Source organism: Mus caroli, chromosome 11 (assembly GCF_900094665.2).
Source record: "Mus caroli chromosome 11, CAROLI_EIJ_v1.1, whole genome shotgun sequence".
NCBI lineage: Eukaryota > Metazoa > Chordata > Mammalia > Rodentia > Muridae > Mus > Mus caroli.
This window is the reverse complement of record NC_034580.1, coordinates 81,798,328-81,812,432: the sequence shown is the minus strand read 5'-3', so window position 1 is coordinate 81,812,432 and position 14,105 is coordinate 81,798,328. Positions and strand designations below refer to the sequence as shown.

The following is a 14,105-nucleotide window of genomic DNA, read 5'->3' as shown; positions in this document are numbered from 1 at the left end:
CTGGTCTACAAAGTGAGTGCCAGGACAGCCAGAGCTATACAGAGAAACCCTGTCTCGAAAAACCAAAAAAAAAAGAAAATTGTTTTTCTTCTTTGTACTTTTTAATTAATATTTCAAAACATTTGTTTTACAGGACTTTGCATCACGGGCTAAACTGGCAGTTCAAAAACTAGTACAGAAAGTTGGATTTTTTGGAATTTTGGCCTGTGCTTCTGTAAGTAGATTAAATATAAATTACAGTTTAAATTTAAGTTACAAATTTCACTAAGTGCTATGAATATATTTTGATCAATTTGTTTATTGTGCATATTAGTGCCTTGTGTTCTTTTATGTATGTGTGTGTATCACATTCATGTCTGATGCCTGCTAAGATGTGGGCGCTGGAAACTGAACTGTCCTCTGAACCCTCCCTCTAGCCCCTTTGGTTGGTTGGTTGGTTGGTTGGTTGGTTGGTCGGTTTTGGTTTTTCGATACAGGGTTTCTCTGTGTAAAAAGTCCTGGCTGTCGTGGACTTGCTTTGTAGACCAGGGTGGCTTCAATCTTCAAGACTTAATTCTGTGACAACAAAGAAATAAAATCCATTGTTCCTATGAAGAAGTAATAATGAGATGAATTAGCAATTCTTTTTCCAGAGTTTCCAAGTATTAATAGGAAGATACGTTTAAAACCTGACTTGAGACGTCTTAGCTTCTGTTTAGATTTGTGGGTACCTTGGAAGCATGGGGAATTCATTCAGTTTGGATTCTCAGAATCCCCATAAAACATCCGGGTGGTGGCATGCACCTGTAATATCAGTAATGGCAGGATGGGAGATGAAGACAGATGGATCACTGGTACACACAAACGTCCACACACGTAAAGCAAAATGTCCACGTGTCTGAATTACTGTTGTTGATCTTGGAAGTACTAGACATTTCCCCAGTGCAGCCTCTATGACAATAGTGACAACAGATATAAAGTGGCCCAAGGAGGCTACCTCACAAGGCTAATAGGATTTATGAGAATATTTGTGAAAAATCACATGCAACACAGCCCTGAGAGTGGGGCAAGGGGATCAGAAGTTCAGAGTTGTCCCTGGTGACACAGCAGATATGAGGGTTTGAGGTCAGCCTAGGATATCTCCATTGTGCATTGGTAAGATGACTTAGCAAGTAAAGGCACTTGTGGCTGAGGATGCAGAACCTGATTTCAGTTCCAAGAATCCAAAGAAAGGGAGATGCCTCAAGTCCTCCTCTGACATTCACATGCATGTGTGAATACAAGATAAAACATTTTTGTAAGAACAATATAGTGCTTCTCACATAAATGCTCATTTATTTTCACAGCTTCCTATCAGCTACTGAGTCCTAGGAGTATATGAGGAACAGGTAGTGATAGCACAGACCTTCAGTCTCAGCACTTGGGGATCTGAGGCAGGAGGATAGCTGTAAATATACGACCATTCTGACTTGAGTTTGAAGCCAGTCTGGTCTACATGATGCATTGCAAAACAGCCAAAGCTACATGGAAAGACTCTCAATCAAAATCAAAGCAAAACAAATAGCAACAAAAACCAAAGAAGGGGAAGAGAAGGAGAAAAGTGAGAGGTGTTTTCTATCTCAGAGATCTAGAAGCCAGTAATTACAGACCGTTGAAATACAGTGTTAAAAACCCAGTGTAGTAACCATGCCTTTAATCCCTGAGTTTGGTAAATAGAGGCAGGCAAATCTCTGAGTTCAAGACCAGCCTTGTCTATAGGGTGAGTTCCAGGAAATCCAGAATTACACAGAGAAATCCTGTGTGTGTGTGTGTGTGTGTGTGTGTGTGTGTGTGTGTGTGTGTGTGTGTGACAGAGAGGAAGGGAGGGAGGGAGGGAGGAAGGAAGGGAGGGAAGTGGGTGAAAAGTACTGTGGATGAGCTGAGGAGCCTATTAGATAATAATGCTCTTAATCTGAGGCCAGTTTCCTGGGTTCAGATCTTTTTTATGGGGGAAATGTCTTGCTCTGTCTTACCATTCTTTTCTACAAAATAAGTATAATAAATATCATACAGCATGTGCCTGGGGAAAGTGAAATGCCTTTAGTTTCCTGAAGCAGGAAATCTTTATTCCCGGTTACTCACTGCCTGTGTGTTAGAAACTCACCATCTGGGCTGGAGAGATGGCTCAGCAGTTAAGACTGCTCTTCCGAAGGTCCTGAGTTCAAATCCCAGCAACCACATGGAAAAGAAACTCACCATCTGTTCTACGCAGTCCTTGTATTGGTTATGTACAGTTAGAGTGAAGTTAAATTTAAAAATGAGTTTGGCTGTCTATGAATTTTTTCCAAGATATTTTTAATGAAAGTTAAAGGGTATTAATTAACCATCTTGATGTCAACATTTAAACTAAGATAAAATCGTAGTTGAGAGGAAATTTTAAAGCAATCCTGTAGAGTTTTTTGTTTGTTTGCATTGTTATTATTATTTTATTATACATGGGTGTTTTGTCTGTATGCATGTCTGTAACTGGGTCTGCAGGGGCAAAAAGAGGCACTGGATCCACTAGGGCTACAGTGACAAATGGCTGTTAGCCACCATGTGTGTAAGAATCGAACCCCTCCATCTCTCCAGCCCCACAGTTTTAGTTCTAATTGTCCTCTGGTTTATTTAGTTATAACTTCAGGAAAAACAAGCAACAGTAGCAGCCGTGTCTCCTGATGGCTGACTCCTTTTCTGAGAGGATCCAACCAGAGTGAAATTCCTAGCAAGTTGACAAGTTAGAATTTGTGTCTGTTCTGATTTCATTTTAAACCCATTTCCATTTACTGTGGATTAAAGCATAAAAGTAAACAATAACTGGGCTGGAGAGACTGCTCTTCCAGAGGTCCTGAGTTCAGTTCCCACCAACCACATGGTGGCTCACAGCTACCTGTAATGGGATCCAATGCCCTCTTCTGAAGATAGCTTCAGTATACTGGCATATAAAATAAGCAAACAAACAAAAAACTAGTTAGTAGTAGTGGTACTCACCGTTAATCTCAGTGCTCTTGAGGCAGGTGGATCTCCCGAGCTCAAAGCCAGCCTGGTCTACAAAGTGAGTTCTAGCACAAGGGCTACCAGAAAAACCCTGTGTCAAAAAAAAAAAAAAAAAAGAAAAGAAACAAAATTATATTTCATAGACTTGTGAGCATAACAAAGAAAAAAGGTAAGATGTGGCCTCTGCACTCTGTACAGTACAGGAAGATGAGTCTGAGTGAGGAGGCCACCAAGGGTCACAGCAGAGAATGCTTGACTTCTCATTTAGTCATAACAGTGTTCTTAGAAGACTGCATGTGGCAAATATTTTTTTTAAGCAACTGGGCTTTTCTTTCAGAGTTCAAAAATAAAATTATATAAATTAATTGGCTTACAAATGGCTCAGCCAACAGTCACAAGGGCAGAATATTTCTGTGGGAGAAAAATAAGTGAAGTGCTCAAAAACAGTTGTGGTTTCTTCACATTTTTACATGAAATTGTTTTAATGTGGGAATGTTTGGAGAGGTATTTATTGTGAATCACTTCTTTGTCTAGGACAGAGTATTCAAAACATCTGAGTCGGTGTGCTCTCATCTCTCCACCCAAGGGTCTTTTTAAAATATGCCGTGTGGCCCCAGAACCGTAGGCTTTCTTAATATAAAATATAAATAATGAATTATTTTTGAACAGGACCTCAACCCCCTCTGTCCTGCATCCACTTTGTGGCCAAGAGTAACCTTGAACTCCTGCCTGCCTTTACCTCCCAAAGCTACAGCTGCAGGAGTGTAGTAAGGTTAAATGCTGAAAGCTCCCGCCGATAAGTGTAGTTAGGGATTTCACGATTACTGAAGATATGAACACATCCAGATAATTGTGTTTCGAGTAAGAATTTACTTAGAACCTCTCTAATGATCTTAGCAATTCATTCATACCTTACCGAAGAAATAGCCACCAAATGAGCAAAAATCTACTAAAAGGGATTGAGATCCAAAGTTGTATCCATTCCTCCTGTGTTAAAAAACTATTTGTGTGAGGTGCATCTTAGTTTGCTGTGGTCTTATAGAATGGCAGACTACCGAGCATGAGATCCAGCTTAGGAACTGCTATTAGAACTCCTCTCTAATCTTCTGAACAGTGTCTTATACTGACCAAGGACCTTTATCTCCTGTCATACAGAAAACAATGATTAAAGCAGGGCACCACACATCCAACAGATTTTAAAAACATTTTCTTTGAATTATTCACAGAAGTCTGTTTTTCTTCTCTTGATAGATTCCAAACCCCCTGTTTGACCTGGCTGGAATAACGTGTGGACACTTCCTTGTACCTTTTTGGACCTTCTTTGGTGCAACCCTGATTGGGAAAGCAATCATTAAAATGCATATCCAGGTAATTATAGCTGAGTCACTGTTTAATGGCCTTGATAGGACCTTGATAGGACCATGGCTCTTGGCTTCCTTCCTCCTTCCATCAGTTAGACAATAAAGTATGCAAACTTAGAAGTACATAAATTCTGCTGCTTTTCTTCTTTCCTCTTCCTTCTTCTTTATTAAAAAAAATAAGTAGTGTACTTGTGTAAGAAAATGCATATTGTTTTCATGTACACAGTCGAAGGCTGTGCTCTCCTTACTGACCTGAAAGAGGATTGATTACCTGTCATTGATTCTTGCTTTCTTTCACATACTGCACAGCACTTCCTCGCTTGTCACCAATATCCTTTACCGAAACCCAGCAGATGTTTGTGGGCAGGAGGAGGGTAGCTGAAGCTGTGAAGAAACATGGGTGGTGTGGTTAGAGAAGTGAGATTCTGCCAGCCCCCAGAGCCACTCTTACCATCTTTAAGGTCTACACACACACACACACAAATCAAGAGCCAGGAAGTGAGGGAGAAGTGGCTGTGCCTTGAACTGTGAATTGTCCCATCTCAGGGAAACTTTCAGTAATAAACATCCAAAAAAGAACTTCTGTAAATCAGTGTGTTTCACAGCAAATAAGAATTTACTAAAAAAGAAAGTTAATGCCCCAGTGCTGGTGAGGGCCTGGAGAAATGGCTCAGCAGTAAAGAGCACTGGCTGCTGTTCCAGAGGACCTTGGCTCAGTTCACAGCACCCACATGGCTGCTAACAACCATGTGTAGCTCTAATCCCAGGGGAGCTGACATGGTCTTCTGGCCTCTGCAGGTGCTGAGTGCACACAGTTCATGTACAGACATGCAGACAGAACACTCATACACAAATAAATAAAGGAGGGAGGGATGTCTGGCATGTTGGTGCACGACTTTAATCTCAGCACTTGGGAGGCAGAGGCAAGTGGATCTCTGAGTTCGAAGCCAGCCTGTCCTGCAGAGTGAGTTCAAGGACAGCCAGGGCTACCCAGAGAAACCCTGTCTCAGAAAACCAAAACCAATGCTGACATAGCTTTTTGAGTTAATACCTAAGTACTCAGTCATTTCTATTTCTATTGTAACAGTTTATGTAATCGTACATATACTTTGTTTTATGTGTTTGAATATTTCACCTGCATGAAATGTGCACTGCATGCTTGCCTGGTGCCACAGAGGCTGGAGAAGCCGTTAACTACTAAGCCATCTCTCCAGCCCCATAATCTGTAAATCTGTATGTCTTATTTTATACTTCTTGAATAACTTTCTTTACATTATTATAATTTTTATTGCCTGTTTCTTTTTTATTTATTTTGTACAGTACATTTTCATTTTATTTATTCCACTCCTTACCACCTTCCTTCCATACCTGTTTTAATTTTGAATTCATCTAATCCAGTTTGTGCTGCACATGTACTCACAGATATGTGGCCTCGCTTGAAGCATGGTAGACCTACGGGGGCCATACCCATGAGGAGAATTATTGTAAAGTTTGACTGCTAAGCACCTTATCTGTGGCTATTTATGCATCGCTTGTCAGACCTTTTCATTTCAATAAATTGGTCAAATTTGATAATACTTTTAGACATCCTAAGTAGATCTTCTTCTAAAATACACCAATTCTGGTTTGTTTTGTTTCTCTATGTAGCCTTGGCTGCCCTAGAACTCAGTCTGCAGACCAGGCTGGCCTCAAACTCAGGGATCTATCTGCCTGTCTCTGCCTATTACATGCTAGGATTAAAAGCATTTGCCACCAATCCCTGGCTCAATTCATATCTTAGCTCATACTTAAACTCTGTAGAATTCTGGTATAAAAAAAGTGTGTAAGTACAGCAGCCATACTTAAGTGGCTAATAAGCAATACGTGTCTATAAGAATGCTGACAGGTAGAATTCGAACCCAGGTAAACTAAGGAAGGTAAAGGTATTATACTGCCTGCAGATTATCAGGACCAGTGATGGGTATGCGGTAGGTGTGCAGATTTCATAGAGAAACTTAACATTTAGAAGGAAAAAGGTTTGCTTGCCTTCGAACCTGGAATTGAAAACAAGCCCTGAGGTTGAAGTTCTTTACCTCCTATGTAGAGAAAATGATAGAAAACCCTTGTCTTCCTGAGGCATGGGTCTGGACTCTTTTCCTGACTGGAATATGTTTACTGTGTTCCATTGTACATAGTAACTTGCCTTATTAAGGCATGTCACTTGATGTGCATTCAGATGTAGCTTAGAACAAGCCTTTCCCATTCCCTGAGTAGGCAGTACTAATGAGTAATGTAAACATTTTGGTCAGTTCCAGAGTCCAGAGAAACACCCACACACAAATTCCTCTGTACTCTACTAAAGCCCATCTCCCTGTTTGCTCTTCTTTCGTCCTTTTTTTTCCCCTCAGCTTAACTTTAGACAGCTTTCCAATAAGTTATAAGTATAACTTGATGTCTGTTAGTCTTCCTTGAAAAATTCCCACCAGTACATCTACTGTGTTGGATCAAAACTTTCCTGTTCCCTATTGAACTTCTCTGCCTAGAAGAGGATTCTTATCTTGTTCCCAAATGATGAAAAAAAAATTAACAAGATTGTCTATCTGTGTGATTCTTATGCATGCCTGTCTGCATCCCCAGGAAAGCACACACACATACACACACACACACACAACTGGATTGTGAGCCTTAAGGGTCAGAAAGCTTAGTTCCTTGGTTTGGTCCATTAAGGCCCTTGAGCACGTGGTCTCTTCTGTGTTGACTCAGGAACCATTCATTCGCTCCTCTCCTCAGATCCTTTACCTTACCTAGCCTTGTCCCGTTTGTTTGTTTGTTTGTTTGTTTGTTTGTTTGTTGTATTTGGTGGTGGGTTTTATTGTTTTGGGGCTTTTTGTTTGTTTGAAGTCTTTTGGATTTGTTTTAGGGGGGTTGTTTGTTTGTTTGTTTGTTTTTTGAGACATGCTCTCTCTGTATCCTTGGCTGTGCTGGAGCTCTCTCTATAGTCTAGTCTGGCCTCGAACTCAGAGTTCCAGCTGCCTCTCCCTCCTGAGTGCTGGGATTAATGATATGTGCCACCACCTGGCTCCCTTGTTTCTTGTATGCATGAGTGAGAAAAACATTCACTGGTTTGTGCCTTATGCTTATCTGGTAGAATCCCCACTCAGACTTACAGCTTTCAAGACTGAGACCTGGGTTCTTAAGTGGCTGATACATTTTATGTCCTACCCAACCCAGTAAATTTTTAAGCTGTTACATATAAAAAGGAAATATTGTTTTGTTTCTCAGCAATGAAGTTGTGCAATTATTGGACACAGGCTGATTTTGCATTGTTAGGCAATGATGGTAGGGAAAGCTTATGGTGTTGAAATCACTGAAAGTCACAACCATTATTTCTGTTGATTGTTGAAAGATTTATGGCTCCAAGAATAACTGGTCTTTGGTGTAGACCTCTATACTATTGCTTTCCCCTCTACATTTACTTTAACAGCTGTCTCGTTAGGCAGGCTATCATGGCCTTCCACAATTCCTAGAACTCTAGTACTCTAGTATGATTCTTAGAGCTCTCTCCTTTTTTTTTTTTTTTGGTTTTTTGGTTTTTTCAAGACAGGGTTTCTCTGTGTAGCCCTAGCTGTCCTGTGTCCTGGAACTCACTTTGTAGACTAGGCTGGCCTCGAACTCAGAAATCCTCCTGCCTCTGCCTCCTCTGCTGGGATTAAAGGCGTGTGCCACCACACCCAGCTGAGCTCTCTCCTTTGAACCACCTTGCCTGCTCAGTGCCTCATGGTTGTAGAGAGTGGGGAAGAAGGCCGCTGTCCTTTGTTTTATTCCCACCTCCCCTTTGGTTACATTGGCTAACATAATTATTGAACAAACAACATTAAAGAGCTCGTTGTCAGGAACTTGGAGAAACTCCAGGAATCCAGCTTTATTCACAGAATTATTATGCATCCTTATAATCTAAAGTTAAATAGAAACTGTTGAATCCCTAGTCAGTCCTACAGCTAAGTGTGCCCTTCCCTTTCCCTGCACTTCCATGACAATGGTGGCTCCTTCCATCTTCTCTTTTAACTACTAGTAGCATTGGGGGAGGTGGTTATGTGCGAGTGTGTGCCTGTATGTCTGTGTGTGAGAGTGATTTTCCACCATTTGTAGAAAAATCAAGATATAAGAAGTGTTCCCAGCTTTGTGTTTCCTAAAAGCCCTTACTATTGCCTGGTGTTAGCCATAGTAAGTACTTTTTGCTCATCTGTGTTGAACGAAGCTGAGAATATTTGCTATTAGTCCTAGAGGTATCTGGGTTTTTTGCTTGTTTGTTTGTTTGTATGTATGTATGTTTGTTTTTGTCAAGAAAGAGTCTCTCTGCATAGTCTTGGCTGTCCTGGAACTCCCTCGGTAGACCAGGCTAGCCTCAAACTCACAGAGATCCTCTTGCCTCTACCTCCCAAGCACTGGGACTAAAGGTGTGTGTCACCACACCCAGCCCTCTTTTTTCTGTTTTAGTGCCATGCATCAAATTTTTTTGGTTTTTTGGGGGTTTGTTTTTTTGTTTTTGTTTTTCCAAGACAAGGTTTCTCTGTGTAGTCCTGGCTGTCCTGGAACTCACTCTGTAGACCAGGCCGGCCTCGAACTCAGAAATCTGCCTGCCTCTGCCTCCCAAGTGCTGGGATTAAAGGTGTGCACCACCACACCCAATATTAATATCTTTAATTAATAGAGGAAGAACTTCATTCTCGCCAAACTAAAAATTTGAAAAGTCCGTTTAGCAGTAAGCCCGTGAGATCAGGCTTGTTTGGGTTCTGGGAACTTGGATGGTGTTGCTGTAAAAACCTTCCTAAAGTTAGGCTGTCTTCCTAAAATCTCTGAAGTACATTTAGGCAAGAGTGATCAGTGTTGAGTCCATAGTGGACTCATATGGGAACCCATGACTCTGCTCTGTATAGAACTCGTAAGATAGAAAGAGTGACTTCTCCACTGTTCCCTCCCAGGCTCGGGTTTCATGACTCACAGGCTCTCTGAGACAGTCCTGTATCCTAGTAAAAGACTACAGCTGTGCTTAAGGAAAAACATCTTTAAAATACCAACTACCATCTGAATTAAATGGTCTAATCTTTTTAAAAAATATATTCAAATTACAGTTTTAGGGCAGCACACCACCTTCCTTTAGACAATTATACTTTGGGATTTACAGGTAATTCTTTTAAATAATTGATTATTTTAACTGGTGTTTTCTTTCAGAAAATATTTGTTATAGTAACTTTCAGCAAGCACATTGTGGAGCAGATGGTGACTTTCATTGGGTGAGTAATTCCTTAAAGACTAATATTAATACTGTGTTTTGAATGGTGTAAATGTATATGGAAGAATACATTGGAATTAAAAAATCTAGTTTTGAGGGGGAAAAGTGTTTGCCCTGCTGTTATTAAAAAGACATTTTTATCCAACTGAAGGGAAAAAATAAAGCTCACTTTTTCCATTTCTTTGGAAACTAAATTTATCAGTTCACATAATTCTTGATTTTAAAGAGCTTTGAGGGTAGACTATGTGACCCTTTTTTGTTTTAAAAAAAAAATGTATGTGTCATTACAGTTTAACATAGCTTTAGGCCAGCTACTCAGTTGCATGTAAGCAAGTTAAATAGAAACTTTACATAATGTTTTAGTATTTTACTAAAGGTTGTGCAGTGGTATAATCTCAAAATTTGTCAAAAAATAGGAAGCTGTTACTTCACTAGAGAAAAATTAGGCCAATTAAAAGGCTAAACTATTTGATGCATTTATTTATTTTTGCAGTTTGCAGAAGTAAGACCATTTGAACATATAGTTCAAATCATGTCACAATTGCCAGCTTCAGGTCAACAAAACAGTTTTTAAAAACCCACCCATTTTGATTAACTTTCAAAATGAATATGAACAGAGTCAGATGGTAGAAATAAAATCAAGAATTGTTGGGTTTTAGCTTGCTTACTTCATCTTTCATGTGGTTTGGGTTTTTTGTTTGTTTGTTCGTTTGTTTTTGGGTTTGTTTTGTTTTTTTTTACAAGAGAGAATTTCCTTTCATTAAGTAGTAGAGTGGTGCATGATGGGAACAGATTAAGTTGAAGTGCATTTTTCATACTTTCAATGTAAATTTCCATCTTAAAAGTCACTGACACAACCAAATTATTTGAAAATTTGTAACTGTTTAAAATGAATTGCTACTTGGTTTGTTTGTGTTGGTTTATTACTCTTGAAACTGTTCACTATAAAGCATAGATATCTTGTATATGTTTTATAATGGAAGTTTTATAATATTTTATATCTCTAATGAAATAATTAAGGAAAATACATTTTTAAGAATATACTAAGAACCCTATAGGTGGAACAACATTATGAACTAACCAATACCCCAGAGCTCTTGACTCTAGCTGCATATGTATCAAAAGATGGCCTAGTCGGCCATCACTGGAAAGAGAGGTCCATTGGACTTGCAAACTTTATATGCCCCAGTACAGGGGAACGCCAGGGCCAAAAAGTGGGAGTGGGTGGGTATGGGAGTGGGGGGGAGGGTATGGGGGACTTTAGGGATAGCATTGGAAATGTAAATGAGGAAAATACCTAATTAAAAAAAAAAAAAGAATATACAAAGTAGAACCAAGCACTGGTTTATTAATTCCTAAACTTTTGATTATTTATGTGGAATATAATTTATACATTAAAGGCTTGTGCCTTTAATCCCATCCCAGTATTCAAGAGACAGTGGCTGGGGAAATCTATAAATTCAAAGCTAGCCTGGTCTACAAATTAAGTTCTAGGTCAGCCAGGGCTACACCAAGAAGGAAGGAAGGAAAACTAGTCTGATTTTTATGCCGCCTGACTCTGTATAAACACAGTGCTTTGTGTGTCATCATCTATCAGTGCCACAGCAAAAGAGGGGGGGTGGGCCTGCTGCCGAGACCTGCCATCCCAGCACGGGGAGGCCGGACAGGAGGTGGGCCTGCTGCCGAGACCTGCCATCCCAGCACGGGGAGGCCGGACAGGAGCCAGAGTTGGAGGCCATCCCGAGCTACCTGTTTCCTGCGGGTGTGGGGACTGGATATTTTTGTCTCTTGTTTTTGAAGGAAATTTCCTCCTATTTTATATTCATCAAACCTTAGAGACTACTCCACTTCCCTTGAAAAGACAGACGTGCTGTTACCTGTTAAACGCACCCACTGGAGAGTGACAGTGTAGCCTGCGGCACCCACTTTCTTTTCTTTATTTTTCTTTCCTCAGACTAATCGTTTGTAGCAGGGATAGTCTCAGCTACTTCACACCCTCCCAACCATTACCTGTTTCTCCCGCCTCTGGAGTTTCCAGAAGCCTGTATGCTAGAGCTGCCTGTCTCACATGCCCAGTCTGTTCCTGTCCTATCAGGGCTATCACACCACACCGCCATCAGAAACCTTTTTAATCTGTCATGTTACCAACAACACCCTCAGTCCTCTGCTCTTTTTCCCACCTTCAAATAAACCAAAAAGTCCTTACGGTATAGGAGCTCCAAGTAGCCTTCTCCTGCTCAGTGTCACAGATGCTTGGGTCCCAGCATACATGTCTGAGCCTGCTGTTTCCTTTGCCTGCCTGAGGATGCCTTGACCTTTACACTCATGATGTTTTGGGCCAAATAACCCTTTGTTGTGAGGGACTGTCTCACGCGTTAAGACACCTGGCCCTCTGTACATTATATGTCCTTAGCAACTCCCAGTCTGTCAATCAAGTTATCTCAGGTGCCAAAGCAATTGCTTAGCAGAATGCTGTTTGGCAGTGTGCTTGAGGCCCTGAGTTCAACCTCTAGTAGTGCACATAACAATTATCATCTCCTAACCATGGGTAGCTTAGTTGTAGATCATAGGCCTCTCATGTAGATTGTCCCGGATATATTCCCTAGCACCACAAAAGGTGTGTGTATTCTACACTTGTGCCAAATGTAAAGAGGGTAAATCCATAGTCCACAGTCAGAATGTCCATTAGATTTCAGCTCTTATCCTCAGAAAACTTCCTGTGATTTGGTCAAATATTCCTAAGCCAGGGACTTCTCTGCATAGCAACAAACATGACATACACTTAGAGGTTGTTTTGGTTTGGTTTTGGTTCCTTTTTGTTGTTGTTGTTGTTTTGTTTTTTCGAGACATGGTTTCTCTGTGCAGTCCTGACTGTCCTGGAACTCACTCTGTAGACCAGGCTGGCCTCAAATTCAGAAATCAGCCACCTCTGCCTCCCAAGTATTGGGACTAAAGGCCTGTGCTACCACGCCTGGCTAGAGTTTATTTTTATGTTTTTAAATGTATGATTACTTCTGTTGCTCCTATTTTTTTCTGGGAGTCTTATGTAGCCCAGGCTGACTTCAAACATTCTTATGTAATTGAGGCTGACCTTAAACTTCTTAAACTTACCTCCACCTCCTGAGCCGGAATTAAAGATGTGCCCCACCAAGCTCAGTTTATGTGGCTTTGGGGATTAAATCCAAGACTTTTTGCATGCTGGACCAACTCAACTACCATCCTAGCCCTGGTGACCATCTTGTTTCTGCCAGCCCACAGAGGTCCACCTGCTTCTGCTGACCCATGCCCAGCATCTGTGAGCTTTTCAATTTCAGAGATCATGTGTATTGTTTACTGTTCTGAGCACCTGACTCACACAGCAGATTCTCAGGAAATGACCACATGTGTTCAAATAAAGGTCCACCCTATAAAGTCAGCAGATCTTTTGTATAGCCAATATTCTTCTGTTTCCTTAGATTTTGAAGTTTCTAGGAATTTCTGCCATTTATTTACATTATATAGAAGTTGAAGTGCCTTTAATACTTGAACAACAAATCTTTAAATTGTAGTATATTCTGTCCCCTATTCCTTTCTTTTAATCTGCATTAGCATGGTCCCCGAAAGAATTCCAGTGAGGGACTGGAGAAATGGCTCTGGCTTAAACACACACATTGATGACTTGTAACCACCTGCAACTCCAGCTCCAAGGGACTCACTCCAGGTCTCTGACCTCCGAGGGCACCTGTCTGAGTGCACATACGTACATGCTGACACATGTGCGTGCACATTATTCATTAGTATATAGAAGCCCACTGGTAGTGGCACATGCCTTTTTAATCCTAGCACCCGGGAGGTAGTCACCAAATCTCTGTGAGTTCAAGGATAGCCTGGTCTACAGAGTGAGTTCTAGGACAACCAGGGCTACACAGAGAAACTTTGTCTAAATTACGTGTATGTGTGTTATAGCTGAGTGGTTAAATAAACAAATCTTTAAATAATATAAGTTAATTAGATTTGACTTCAACATCAGATACCAAAAAAATTTTTAGTATTTTGTCAGTAATTAAATTATAATCACAGTCTCTAACCAATCATGGCAAAATTTGTTTTCCTACACTTTGAAACAAGACGTTGTTGCTTTGTTTTGTCTTTTGAGACAGCATCTCTATTCATAACTCTGGCTGTCTTCAAGCTCACAGAGATCAGCATGCCTCTACACCTGCTAATATTAAAAGCAAGTACCTCCATGCCTGGCTCAAATAGGAAATGTTCTCTGGCTTTGGGTTTTTTGTTTGTTTTTTTTTATTATTATTTACTTTTTATTTTTTGAGACAGAGTTTCTTTGTGTAGCCTTGACTTTCCTGAACTAGCTCTGTAGACCAGGCTGACCTCAAACTCAAGGAGATCCACCTGCCTTTGTCTCCCAAATGCTAGGATTAACGAGGCCTGCCTAGATGTTTTTTTTTTGTGTGTGTGTGTGTTTTTTTTTTTTTTTTTTT

General features: G+C 40.5%; 1 protein-coding gene across 1 annotated transcript in view; it reads left to right on the top strand.

Moving 5' to 3' along the window:
* The window catches only part of Vmp1 (vacuole membrane protein 1), a 99,029-nt gene that overhangs the window by 71,034 nt on the left and 13,890 nt on the right, over positions 1 to 14,105 (top strand). Inside the window, exons 8-10 of the mRNA XM_021177042.1 lie at positions 134 to 214; positions 4,246 to 4,362; positions 9,567 to 9,628. Coding sequence (XP_021032701.1) covers positions 134 to 214; positions 4,246 to 4,362; positions 9,567 to 9,628 — 260 coding nt within the window. The remainder of the gene's footprint in view (positions 1 to 133; positions 215 to 4,245; positions 4,363 to 9,566; positions 9,629 to 14,105) is intronic.